Here is a 14,026-nt window from a genome sequence, read left to right as displayed (position 1 = left end):
ATTATATATTCAGATTTTGATCCTCAAGTCTAAGTATAAAAAAGAAAAACATATTTGTATGAGTTTAATTTAGAGTATAGATTCAGGCATAAACTGAAAACAGTTATACTTTTGATATGTAGTTGGCTTTCACATTGAAAACAAAAAAAAAGCCCCACAGTTTCTATAACGTACTATTTTTAGACATCTCAGTGTTTATTCTAATCATTTTTTCCACATTACTATCCAAAATAACTTAATATTTTATAAGGTGGTTGTCAGTCACATATGACAGTGCTCCTAAGCACAGCTTTGAAGAGCTCTTCTCTTTGTACCTTATGACACCCCATTCTAAGTCTGAGCATCTTCAACTTTTAAAATGGCAGCCGAATTTCCTGCTTTCCAAGCTTTAAAATTAAATCAGTTCAAACTTTGTTGTTTTGTATTTATGGAAGGCTCTGAGAGTGCTTCATGTGCTCTTACTGTCCACTTATACCAGTCTATTTAAGTTTCTTTTTTCTCCCCGTAACTTGCAAAGCTCTTTCCATCTGAAACTTCTAGGGCTGCAGAATTAGGCTACAACAGAGCCTACGAGCGCACACTTGCCTCGTGCATAGGTCTGTAACTTTTCCCATGTCCTGAAATACCACACCCTGGATGGAGCTCATTAGCTGATCAGAGGTCAAGCTGATGAGCTACCTGATGCAGAGGAGAGAGACTGCAGAAAGACAGGCCTAGACATAAGGAGCCAGACTCCACAGTTCTGCACCTTATTTCATCTTCACTATGCAATTGATTTCCATATGAAAATCCCTGTTCTCCAAAATCTTCACAAGTCCCTATAGCAACAGACCTACGTAGATTAGTGGTAGGAATGTATCCAGAACTTTCACTGACCTATGGACAGGATTTTTTGCTTTTTTTTTGTTGTTTTGGCATTCGTGTTGTAGAAGCAAGCTAAAAAATCAGTCAAGAAGACAGTTCAGTTAGTCCTGGTCTCATTGGCCAGAAATTGTACGAGAGGCAGCCTCATCCAGTGCATTTGGACGGTCCTCGCTGCTAGCCTGTTACGCGAGTGCTTTTAGCTTGGCTTTCTAAAGAAACAAGGTTTACGTGAGCATCCTCTGTCAGCCTCTGTCTTTGTAACTGCTGGGCCTGGAAGCCATTTTGAACAAACTTTAACACAGGAGTAAGGATTTCAGGAGCAATAAAATTCCTGCAGTGAAATCAGGTTGTTAAGAAAGCCTACATGACAGAGCTTGTCATGTAGGAGAGCCGCATTGGTTCTCCTTTTATTAGGTACCAGAGAATCTTTGTGGGAGAGTCTGCAGAAGTTCCCATACTGTGGGAAAGCAAAACAAGCAACCAGTAGACACAGTTACACTCAAAAACATTCTTTATTCATTCTGGTGTTGTTTAGAGATACTCGTATTTTCAGAAAATGTTGAAGTTACAACTATTGAATCTTAGATAATTCTTCCAAATATACCTAGCAAGTTATATGCTAATTCAACAACTTACTTCTTTCTTCCCACACACATAGAGGATTAGGTAACCAAATAAGTGAACTTTAAAATACCACAAGCTATCTGAACATAAGACTTCCCTTCACTACAGTCTCAAGAAGTATAAGGCTTACAGTTTATCCTGAAGAGCTTTTCCAGAATGGAGACTAGAAGAAATGAAAGCTGAGGGCTCACATCTTTCATTTCATTTCTAATCAATTGAGCTCTATTGGCATGACAAGGTACACAAGCTGGACTGTATAAGATACCTGTCAAGTCTGGTTTACTCAGACTTGCAACTGGGATTTGATCCCTCGTGTTTCTGACTCATTACAATGAGCTCCTATTTCAGTGGTATGCTGCTATAGCAGGATGCTATCTCTGCTTTCTCCCTTCTTCTTCCAACATTAAATATGCTCTTCTAAGGTGTGGGTTTTTCTGTTACCTTTTGATTTGAATAGACAGTTACAGTGGCTCTCTCGGAGAGAAAAACTGTCACTTATGTGGGCATGTTCAGCATCACTTAAGGTTTTCTAGGTTGAAAAGAAGTACCTTAAGTTTTACCTGAAAATGAGGAGGAAGCTAGTGCGGGTCATAGTGCATTAGTGTAGTATACTCACATCTGGATGCACTGCTTAACAATCAACTTCTTAGTTTCTAAACCAGCTTAAATTACTCAGTCCTTCCAAGGTATAGCTTCAGGCAGAGCACACTGTATGAATCTAATTTTGAAGTGGCAAATGTATGCATTGCAGTAGTGAGGTCCCTATCCCAAACATTTAAGTTTCTGGCCAGCTGTAAATCATTAAGGGGAGTCTTGATTATTATTAATACCTGATCATCTGGCAGGTTGGCACTTGAACACGTCCTGGAACAATACTAAACCCATGTAAGCCACTCAGAGCTTGAGCATAGTTCAGAGGTTCTCATGTATGCTACAGAGCAAATCACTTTACCTGCAAAAGGGGGCAAAAGTTGATTTTGTGAGTTGCTTTAGGCTGTTGGACACACAGCTAATTGTTCCATGGTGAGAAGATACCTAATAAGATTGACTTTGGTACGGTATTGAGCTTGTCTCTGCATATTCTGAAACCATTCTATTAAGTGGTTGTTTTCTATCACACTTTGAACAATATAAAGAGATACTTATTCCTAGGAATATTGTGAAACACGTTTTCTCTCAAGAAGAAGTACTATTTTATATTTTTCTTTCAATGTGACCAGGAAGGTATGGAATTCAAATAATAGTTTACCTGTGGAGGTGCGTATGTCACTTAATTCAAATGTAGGGAAAGTATGTATATATTTGAGAGAAAATAACTTTTTTTCCTTAAGCAACACTATCTTTAACTATTTTCACAACCTCATCAAAAATATGTATTTACTTCTTACTATTTGATTCACAGTTGTAATATGTAAGATTAATTTTATTTACATTTTCTTTTTTATCAAACACATTTGTTTGCTGTTATGACACCACTTAAGAGAACTGAGTTGCCGTAATTGTTTAGTTATTGTTGTTGAAAAAGACCATTGAAGTTGATCTTTGATGTTAGTAGTAGTGTTACATGCTCTGTGGAGGAAAGGGAGAAAAATAGGGGAAAATTTGGGATATCAGGGCCTATCCACACTGGCAATGACATTTAAACAAACAATAAAAATCAATCCCTCCCTCTCAATATGAAACATATGATTGTGCAAGAGTAAGAAGCCCACAAAGTAAGCTTGGATATCTCTGAAAACAGGGGAAAGGAATTGGGGTTGTTATTCGGGGGGGGGGGGAGAAAAACAAGATTATAGTCATATTTAGACTTAGATTCTGGTTTTTGCAATCAAAAAGTTGTGCGAATTATTCTCTTTATTGAAACTGTTGAAAGTGATATGTAAAGGGAGCTGTATATATACATTCTTATAAAAGCCTTGGCTTGAGTGGAGGAGTTACTCCCTGTATCTGCTATAGTGGAGAACAAATTGGGGGCAACCATCCTCATGTAAGTTCAGTATATTTACTGCAGAAGTCTTTTTAAAGGGTAGTTTGGATCAGATTTATAATGACAATAGGAACAAAAAAGACTAAATTCTGTGAATTGTTTTTTAGGAATCTTACATTGTTTACTTGTTATTTACATGGCAGTGCATGTATTATATTACTGACGTTAATTGGTTGAAATATTTTTCTGACTACAGAGCTTTTCCCGAAGGCTTCTGGTGCCTATACCTGTTTCTGCTTATATGCTATGTGATTTATATTACAAGAAACTGAAGGTTTTGTGTGCGTGAGTGTGTGTGTTATGTATAAATTGTTTCAAGTATAAGGATTTGTAGTCATTTTAAATGCAAGTCAGTGTCAAATACACTTGGCTTTAGAGTTAAAGTGCTTAGGGAATTTCAGTCGTCTTATTTCAGGTACATTGTGAGGGATTTTTAATAATTATTCTTAATATTTAAAATTCTTGTTTAAGTATTATATCAAATTACAAACTGTAGTTTATGCAAACTATTTACATAGTAAAATTATTAGTTTCAGCTAATCTGTTTTGTTTTTTCCATGTTAAACAGTATATGAAAAAAAGATTAAGATGTTTTTTCTTTTAAAAGTGTTAGCTAAAAATTAAACATGACAATATTCACCACTTTTTTCAGAAAAATTACCAGTAGATTGTAAAATTAAATTGGTCTAGTTGATTAGATATGTATTCAAAGTATTTGTCCCAGCTAGTATTTTTGCATCTATAAGTAATCACCAAAATATTATTTTAAAAGTTAGACTTTTAAGTCTGTAGTAGGTAAATTGCTTGTTTTCATAATTCAGCATATAAAAGCATATGTCTTATCCTACTTAGGAGTAATTATGCCCGATCATCTTAGAAAATATACCTCCGGTGTAATTTTCAGGCTCATAAATGTAACACATCTTTAGCTCTTACGGTTAAAAATGGCAGTTTATGAAAATGAAAATGTTTGAAATAACAGTTCAAAATACCACTCTTTTGGGACTTTCCTTAAGAGGTGTAATTTTACTGGTATTGCTTTAGCAGATAGCAAAGTCTTTTACCTGATAGAACTTTTAACTCGCACTGACTTTCTTTGCTTGAACTTGAAAAATACAAGAGCTACGATACAAGTGTAAGAGCTAAATACAAGAACTAAAGTCTCTGTTTAAGAAAAATTAACGGAGGGGATGAGAGAGATTACATTCTGCTTTTATTCACTGGGACCTTCTAATCCCACAATCATTTACTTTTGGAAAGGAAATATTATTTTTAAAATGTATGTGCGCGGTAGCGTTTATTTTAGAAATGTAAATCACATGTGCCAACCACAGGGATCAGGCAAAGCGGAAAATTCTCCATTTGAACAGATTGCAAGACGTGTGGATCTGAAGTGTTTTCTGGTCTGGTTTTAAGGCCAGAACTTCTTTGTTAGGTCGCTGCCTCTCTGCTACGGGCCGCCCCGACCGCTGCAGAGAGGTTGGGAAGAGGCAACGAAATGATCCTTAAAAAGAGATGCTCCTGCTTAGAGTCCCAACAACCGACAAGCGCTCTAGACGCGTGTCCTCTCCACAAACCCCAAGCTGTTTGGTGAAGCGGAGCAGCCACAGGTTGGCTTTTCCCCCGGAGCTGGAAGCGAAGTGCCCTCGGTGTCGCCGGTGGCTCTTGATGTGCGCGGGGAGCGCCCGGCAGCATCCCCCGTGTGCCGCTGCCGGCCGGCGCCCCAGGCAGCGCAGCCCCGAGTGCGGGCAGAGCCCGCTGCGCTTCGCTTCTGATGGCTACAGCCGCGCTGGGAATGAAAATTTACATCCCCTGCAAAAGCGCAGCTCGCCGCCGCCGCAGAGGGGCCGGGGTGAGGCTGGTAGCCGGAGCTCGTTATCTTCCCCGCATGCGAATGAGCCGGTCCCGCGGCTCTTGGCTCAGGTGTGCCCGGCTTTTGTTTCATTAGATTATCAGTTGGGTTTGGGAAGGGGACCCAAAGCTTCCCGATAGCTCGGTGCCATATGGAAAATCTGCAGTGTTTTGATTATGTTCTATGTAAACATTTTAATATCGGATCCTTAAAATCCAGAGACTATCCCAAAGGGGATTAAAACATAATCCTCTCTCTCTATAGCTGTAGTGGATTAATTTCGTATTCTCTCAGTGGCTGGCTTGCTCCCTGAAGGCTACAACAAAAAGACTCAGTGCTCCTTAAACATGCTATGGAATTGGAAGTTGTAATTGGAGATTTCCAAAGGACAAGTGTAAAAACGACACACTGTTAATACCGAATATTTTTTTCATTTTGTGCTTTCAGGAGAAAAAAAAAATCTGCAAAGATTTTTTTAACTTGGTTTGAACACCCCCTCCCCCGAAATCCCATAATTTGACCACTGTTTATTATGCTTTCTGCTTCTTTTTTACCAAAAGGGGGGGGGGGGGAGAACACCAAAAAAACAGCCCACAAGCAAACGTTTTCTCATCTGGAAATTACAATAACGCATATTCCTTATCGCATTTTAATACCTCTGACATGTTTACATTGCAAGAAATCTAGGGTGTCATTTGAGCAGAACACAGGGCAGATGCCAAGGTACCGGTCTGGGAGCTCGGAGCCTTTTCTCGGGAGGAGGAAGCCAGAAATCCCCGATTTCCCCTGCATTCAGCAACGGGCTAAGAAGTGAATGTCCCCTTTCCCTCCACATCCACCCCTTGTTTTGCAGCTCTGCCCCCTCCTCCAGTACGTGAGTGCAAATCGCTAGCCCACCCGCTGGCCGGGGTGCACCTATTGTCTTCTCCTGGATGTCAGATTATAGGTTTTGGCCTTTTGACCATTAAATAGCGGTGGCTTTATTTTTATTTTAGCCACACAACACCAGGCAAAAGAGGTAATTGGATTAAATTGATAGTTTTCCTTCTGGGATTCAGCAAAGCCCACAAACGCCTCCTTAAAATGATAGAATATCGGGTCGTTTCCAGGACGCATCTTCCGAAGGCGCTTTTCTTTCCGCACAAAGGCCCGGGAGCCCATCACCGTGCGCCGGGCCAAGCGGCGGCTCCCGGCCGCGCTGCGGAGGAGGGCGAGGGGAGGGCTGGGACGCTCTGCTTGAGAGGGCAAGTGCTTCTGCAGGGCAGGGAGCCGCTGTCTGCCCAGACCCCCCTTCTGTAAACACAAAGAAAGGGGGCCTGGGGAATAGAAACCCAAATCCACTTGTAATCGTACAAGAGAATCGGGCGTAATTACTTGAGCAACCTAGATGAAGATTGATGAGGCTTTAAAGCGGCGTTTCGGATCGATCACCCTGCCCTTTGGAGCCTGCAGCCGGGCTTCCCCGGCTCGGCTCGGCTCGGCTCGGCTCGGCTCCTTTCTCACCGCGAAGGGAGGGAGAGAAGATGGAGGCGAGACGGGGAGAGCAGCTAAGCAAGCCCGGCGCATGTGATTCCGATCAGCTGACTAGGGTCAAGAGGCTACCCCGGTTTATTAGGAGGTGGAAAACAATAAAATGAAAGAAAATAGAGTTTGTATCAACATTATCCACCCTGCCACGCTGCGCTGCTGAAAGCTGTCACGGAAACTGTGCGTTTTAGCTTCCCTTGTACACACGGTAATCCGTGCCTTCCTCTTTATTTATTTTGCAGCGTAAATGACAAAACGTTGTGCAATACGGTCTCAAATTGGGTGTTACAGTAAAGTAAAACATTAACAACATGACAGTTAGATGCGCCGATACAGGACTAATTTGGGCTAAGTGAGTAATTTGAAGTGTTGCTTGCAAGATCTGGTAGTAAACTGTGCGTGCAGTACTGGGGGAGGAGGAAAGGTTGCATCCATGCCTGTTAGCCTTGGTGCGAACTGCAGCCCAGGGCTTGCCTCGACCGCGCCAGGCCCTCCGAACAGGCGCTGCCTTCGTCCCCAGAGAGACGAGTGTCTGGGGACGGCAGCTGGAAGCGTACGCAGGCACTCTCTGCCATCTGAGCAAGGTCTTCCTTATTGCGGAGGAGATTTTAACTGCATAAACCAACCAAACCCTTTTTAGCGTTCACTGAGATGATCAGTTCGCCAGTTTCTGAGAGGTGCGTCAGCCAGATGCTGTGCCCGGTTTCTCACTACTGAGGCTTTTATTATTTGTATGTCAGAGGTGTGTTTGTGCATGCATGTGGATGTGTGTGTTTATATATGTGTATACAAATTACCCTACACGCTTTAGTGGTTAAATCTAGAAGAGTGTTTTGTATTTAATCTTTTCTTCTAATTAGAGCAAGTGAGCTTCCTAAACACCGCCACAGTCAGCTTTAACAGTAGATTGCATTCGTATTGAAGATAAGATGGTGAAAAAGTGATGCCCTGTTGTCTTCTGCGTTAAAGCAGAAGTTTTTCTCCTGAACTAAAACCTAACAATTTGTGTGGAGAAGGCTGCCTTTTACGATAGGTTTTCCCCGTCCCATCTTTTCAGTGCCCGTGCAAGCGTCTCGTTACAGAGCGAAATGTTGTTACAGTAATTTTAAAAGGATTAAGTGACAGCAAGTTGAAATAAAAACGATCTTGCCGTAACTATATTTAACGATGCTAGCCTTTTTGTGCGTGTGATATTGAAGTAGGTAAAAGAAAAAAATAGTAATCTTTCGCGATACTTTCGGAGATGAGCTCTGGACCCAGAGTTAAGAATCACGCCCCCAGGCCTCGCAGGGTCGGTGCGGCGGGCAGGGGCTGCGGGCAGCTCTGCCGCCCGCCCGGCCCGGCCCGGCCCGGCCCGGCCGCCGAGGGTCCGACCGCCGCGGGGACCCCTCGCTGCCAGGTCGAAGCTGCGTGTAACGAATCGCCGCTATCGCACATAAACAGCGATAGTGTTAACGAGGAGCAAAAGGGCATGAAAAGAGAAGGGATCTACTTCTAAGAGGCAGCTGTTTTTCACTCTAACCCCTCTGAATTTCGCTGCTGGCTGATTTATCTCGCGACCCCGGAGCTCACAAACTCGCTTCTGTCCCGACTGCGGAGTTCAAAGCGCTGACCGCGGGCAGGAGGGGAATAAACACGGCGGTTTACAAACAGGGCTTATTATTAGGAGGCTCGCCGGGCGCTCGCTTTGGCGGAGGGAAGGGGAAGGGCTACCGGGGATGGGCCGGCCGGGCGCCTCCAACCTGACGCCGCTGCCCTTGCCTTGCAGGCCCCGTGGTCCTCAGCACGCCGGCACAGCTCATCGCCCCCGTGGTGGTGGCCAAGGGGACGCTCTCCATCACCACCACGGAAATCTACTTCGAGGTGGACGAGGATGACCCGGCCTTCAAGAAGATCGATCCTAAGGTGAGTGCGGCGAGCGGGCGGCCCCGGCCCCGGCCCCGGCCCCGGTCCCGACCCCGGTCCCGTCCCACGTGCGCCGGAGCCGCCCCCTCCCTCCAAACTCCGCTCCCGTCTGCCGCCTCTCGCTGCCTTTTATCAAAAGGGAAAAAAAAAAGGCGCAATGTATTAATGATGTTAAATCCTCTATTAGGGCAGCGTGCGCGTTTTCCAACAGCCTTTCGCTCGGTGCCTTTGTATGAACGTGGTCAGATTTAGTAGTTAAGCCAATTGCTCTGAAATCCCTGGAGGGAGCAGCAGTCTCAGCCCGCAGCCTTCCCGAGGCACAGCGGAGGGTTTTACCCCTTCCGAGGATATCAGAGAATCCCGTTATTTCAAGAACGTTAGTTTCCATGTAAGAAAATACGGCGCATTGGAGTAAACACTGCCGAAATGCAAGTTAATGCTTATTTTCTGGGAAGAAAAAAAAAGAAAGGGGAAGTAGGCATGTACCCAAGATTTGATTCCTGGGAAAGCTCTGGTTTTTTCTGAAGTCATTTACTACTACCAATTCCCCAGCGCCGCGCCCCCCCCCCCTCCCCCCCCCTTCCGCGAAAACCTCCAGCCCAGCCGCAACAGAGCAGGGGTGCGTGACTTGAGCAGAAACCTTTGCGTGGCTTCCTCCCCGCCGGAACGGAGCGGGGGGCTGCCACCGGGGGGAGGAGGGGGCATGCGGAAGGGACGTGCGTTACAGGGAGCTCCTCTCGCCTGCATCTCTTTTTATTCTTACCGCTGTTGCTTTATTTCTTTGTTACTGCGCTGGAAAATGTTAGAAGAGATAAAATAGGGGAGGTACTTTTACAAAGACCTTGGTGGGGGTTTTTTTCTGCAGAAATATCATAAATAATTTCCAAGGAAAATGCTAGCGACCTCGTCTGAATATGTTTGTAATAAGGTGATTTCTCTTTGGCGGATAATTTCTCAAACTCGGAACTTTCTTCGCAGTGCTGGGAAAAAAAAGAGATTCTGTCACAATCGCTGAGTATAACGGTTTCCTTTAAGTGCGCCCACTGGAAATAGTTGCTAGTGGGTGTTACACAGGCGATCGGCTTCTTTCAGCACTTGTTGACTGTTAGGGTACTAACCAAAATCCGCGTTGTTATTTTGCGTTTTGCTTTTAAAGACGCTTTAAAGAAATGCATACTGAGAAGGACCAGGCGTTGCAGTACGGATAGGGAATTTTGGATCGCACGCACATGTTATTCCCTCTGAATGCCCTGGGAGCGCAGGGGCTTGATTTCTGGGAGTGCAACTGGCGATCTTATCACATTCATTACGGATTCGTAGGTCAGAAGTAATATTGCTGTTCACTTTATTGGTGCCGGCTTGAACCTTTCACCTATAAATTTTATTTTCTTCTTTATTACTGCTTGCGCCAAAATGCTAGTTTTATCAGGCTCACTGCTGCTCAGTACATTGACTGCTTCAGGGATATGTTGTGTTTCCTCAGCGTTGTTCAAAACCTAGCAGAAACACATCAGCGCCCTATAGTAAACCTTTCGAAAATAGATTTCTTCTCTGACAGCTGAAAAAGTGTTACTACATTAATAGCTACATCGGTATCTGACAGTTGCTGATGGTCATCTGGAGCTAAATTCTAATGTGTTTGTACCACCAATATTTCCCTGTTCTACAAAACTATTAAAAATGCAAAATCAGGCGGCTGCCCTTAAGTTTTCTGCTTTACAGGATTTAAGCAGCTATCAACAGAAAGGCAAAATTCACAAAACATAGCTGTCTCTGGTTTTTCAAGTAGAAAACTTGATCCGGTATTGAAACACTTACCCATATGCATTTTACTTCATTTATTAGCTTGTAATTAAATAAATCAGCAACAGAAATTAAAATCTAAATCACAAAAGGTAATTATCCAGTGTATTTCAAGTGCATTTTCAAATATATAATTCCAATATTCAAGCGTTATTATATAAGCAGAATCCAAATTTCTTTTGAATATATTTAAATAACATTTCAAGTATATTTATGGAATGTTAGAAATAGAACAAGCAATATATATGAAACGAAAAATGTAAACTTGTTAAGTTCAGACACTTCAAAAGACAATTAACAAAAGTACCATGATAAAATCTACCTTTTTAAATGGTATCTTCTCTTTAGCAGAAAATGTCCTTGAAGTATCCAAAATGGCAATTTAACTTCCGTTCACCAAATCACAAAACACCAACATCCACAATTTCAAAGACAATGTGAGATCACAATATTTGATACAAATTAAAAGGTACATTAGGGTTTGTTCAGGTGGCATATCCAAATAGCTTTTACTCACAGAGGGTTTACATAAAAATACCGGGGTTTTGTTATAATCCGTTGGTACCGTTTCTAGGCAGAATGGTCACAATCATGTTAAATTACGGCCAATTTTGCTTTCCGGGTAACATACTTTCTCTTTTTTTTTTTCCTTCTTTTTTTTTCCACGGAGAACTGCAAAACTGTGACGAAGATAAGAGGAACGATACTTGCTGTTCTTATTTGCTTTTCTTTGTGAAGAGCCTAAGCTATATTCCTTTTTAAAAGAGAATATTATTTGCATTGCCAAGTGGAAATATTTGACTTTTCGAACAGGCAGCTTAAACTTCATCGGGAAATAAGCGTATTTATCGGTCGGGCCGGTTTTATAGTTACCCTCTAAAGTTTCTCCAAACTTTTCGGGTTGGTAAGTATTTCCCTAGCCAGTCGCCACGTTTGTTTGGCCGCGTTTTCCAGGGCCGAGTGAGGTTTGCCCTGAAAGAGGTCTAAGTTGGGCAAGAAGTAATGCGGGCACCTCCTGCACTGGAGGCAGGAGATGAGCTGCAGTAAAATCCCGTTGAGCCGGTCCCCCAGGCACGACTCGTCCCAGTCCGATTCGCGGGGATGCTTTTCGCATTCGTAGGAAACCAGAGTCTTCATGTGATAATTATTCAGGGGCTGGCCCGGCAGCTCCAGGTGACGGTCCCGTAAGGTTTTGAGGATAGAGAGGCATTTCTTCCTGCAGCCGCCCATCTGCAGTCTGTTCTCGGCTTCCGCGAACTGCAGCACCCAGGCATCGCTCTCGGCCGAGCTCTGCTTGCCGGCCAGAGAGTGGCACTCCTTGGATAAGAGGTTGAAGCCTTCCGCCTTGACCTCCGCCACCCTGTTGGGTCCCGGCCAGGGGATGTGAGGAAGCGGCCAGTGAGCAGCACTCCGCGGCCAGATCCCCGTGCATTTGAACGCCGGAGTGATCTGCACGACGTACCTATCCCTGATTCTCAGCTTCACTTCGCTGGTGTCCGCCACCATCTTTACCACGTCTCTGTAACTGCACTTATCCACGGCTTGAGCCACCAGAGTCTGAAATCTGGACCGGATTTTGCGAGCGGAGAGGTAGCCAGACGCCGTGATGAACTCCACCCAGAGGGACATACTCCTCTTGCGCCCGTCGCTTAACTTTAACACCGCGCAGCCCGGCAAGGAGCCGTCGTCCACGAAGTTGAAAACCCCCATTTGGTTCAGATACAGCACGACTTCAAACTCCGTGGGGGAGATGACTTCCAACCCCTCGTAGCGATTGTCCATCTCGTTCAAAGAACTGATGAAGCGAGGCTCCTGCACCTCCACCTCCTTCAGCACGTCCGACACCACTTTGCAGACTTCTCGGATCGTTTTGGCGATGGCAGCTTTCCTGGCTTGGCATTTCTCGTTGTAGTATTTATTCAGATGATACACCAGCTTGGCCTGGGCCGCGATCATGTTGGGGCAGAGATCCGGATTGTATACCGGAGTCTCGCAATAGGCTGTGGGATCCAATGCGGCTGCTAAGGCTGGAGCCAACTTCAGAGGAGAAACAGGCTGCCGCACTCTGAAATGTTAACAAATGTTTCTCAAAATGCGCTGGGGCTGCTGCTCCTCAGATGCTCTCTTCCTGCTTTTTTAGATCAGCCGTCTTGAAGTGTGTGTGGCGGGGGGGGGGGGCGGGGGGGCGGGCGGGGGACTGGAGGGGGCGATATTTTTCCTCCCCTTTTTTTTAAAGGGTCCGTGAGTGAGAGGAAAGCATCGAGAGCTGCACCTTCCCCAGCAGCAAGAAAAACAAAAGTTGCACTGAGACACAGCGAGGCTTCCAGTAGTCAAAATAATAAAACCTCTTCGTATTTATTTATGTTTTCCCGTAGTAATCACTGTGTGTGTGCAGGGTGGTTAATCAGATGGTGGAAAAAGTGCCGTGTGTGTGTGTGTATATGTCAGAAGAAGCTGGCTGTTGGTTTGTATAAGAGCCCAGATGCACTCGTGTGGAAATTATAAAGGCAGGGCCAGGCAGGCGGGCGGCCAATCGCCACTGGGCTCGTCACTGCAGCCTCTTTCAGCTCAAACCCGGCTAATTAATCCCTCTCTAGGAGATAGATATGTATACACAGACACACACACACACACGCACGCACGCACGCACGCACACGCGGGCACATATAGAAAGGTAGAAGGTTACTGGCAGAAAAACCGCCCCGGTCATCCGTACGCTCGGAAATCAAGAGAAATCGTTCTCCTTTGAGTGTAACTTGAAGGGTATTGACGTTTCGAAAGGACTTGGCAAAACTGTGCCGCTCCGCACTGAATCCCCGCGTGCCTCCCCACGGCCGAGACGTGAATGCAGGTGTATTAATGGGCATCCATCAACTAGGGAGCTACAGACCGGGCTCGCTCTTGCAGCAGCAGAGGCGTAAATTCATTAACTCGCACTTGGCGTCACATCACGCTGTCCTTTCCTCCTGATAGTTGTCTGTAACTGCAAGCGAGAAGTTGTTGGGTGTTTTTTTCTCTCGTGAACCGGGCAGTGAACAAGGCAGCAGATTCACGGGAAATTTAGTGTCCTTTGGAATAAAATATTACGCAAAAGTCCACGATTTGTATTGTTTTAAAAGATCTTCTGACGGGCTCTAATCGATTTTGAGGTTTAATGCATTTCGCCATTGTCTCTGCCTTGCTTTTTGTGTGTGTACCTTATGAAGGGAGAATCAATCGCTAAACGTATCTGTCAGGTCTTTTTCACGTTCCCTCCAGAAATCAAGTAGCAGATAGGAACGGTAAATCTCATCTGCCAATTCTTAGCTTCGTTTTTATATTCCGTGTAGTGCTCCAATATGTTGTGAAGAGTGGATGTTCAGCTGCTTTTTGAGACGCACTATAAGTATCTATTAATTTCAAACCTGGACGGTTTATCGTATAGCGAGCTCTACTAGCAAGCTGCGTTTAGTAAATGTGCACAC

The 14,026-nt window shown here is 44.4% G+C and overlaps 2 protein-coding genes across 6 annotated transcripts in view; one reads left to right on the top strand and one right to left on the bottom strand.

The window, feature by feature from the left end:
- NBEA (neurobeachin) overlaps positions 1-14,026 on the top strand; it is a 516,384-nt gene that overhangs the window by 347,301 nt on the left and 155,057 nt on the right. For all 5 annotated transcript variants that reach the window (XM_076364262.1, XM_076364263.1, XM_076364261.1 and 2 more), the window contains one exon: positions 8,623-8,759. In XM_076364262.1, the coding sequence (XP_076220377.1) occupies positions 8,623-8,759 (137 nt within the window). The remainder of the gene's footprint in view (positions 1-8,622; positions 8,760-14,026) is intronic.
- On the bottom strand, positions 10,866-12,577 carry MAB21L1 (mab-21 like 1). Its single transcript, XM_076356984.1, has one exon. The coding sequence runs from the start codon at positions 12,516-12,518 to the stop codon at positions 11,439-11,441; it is 1,080 nt and encodes a 359-aa protein (XP_076213099.1). The 5' UTR covers positions 12,519-12,577; the 3' UTR covers positions 10,866-11,438.

Source organism: Aptenodytes patagonicus, chromosome 1 (genome assembly GCF_965638725.1).
Source record: "Aptenodytes patagonicus chromosome 1, bAptPat1.pri.cur, whole genome shotgun sequence".
Lineage (NCBI taxonomy): Eukaryota > Metazoa > Chordata > Aves > Sphenisciformes > Spheniscidae > Aptenodytes > Aptenodytes patagonicus.
Note: the sequence above shows the minus strand (reverse complement) of the source record. Positions and strands in the feature narration are given on the sequence as shown.

Bases quoted from the DNA above. Each gene is read 5' to 3' on its own strand.
- MAB21L1 (XM_076356984.1), bottom strand. From the start codon at position 12,518: ATGATCGCGGCCCAGGCCAAGCTGGTGTATCATCTGAATAAATACTAC.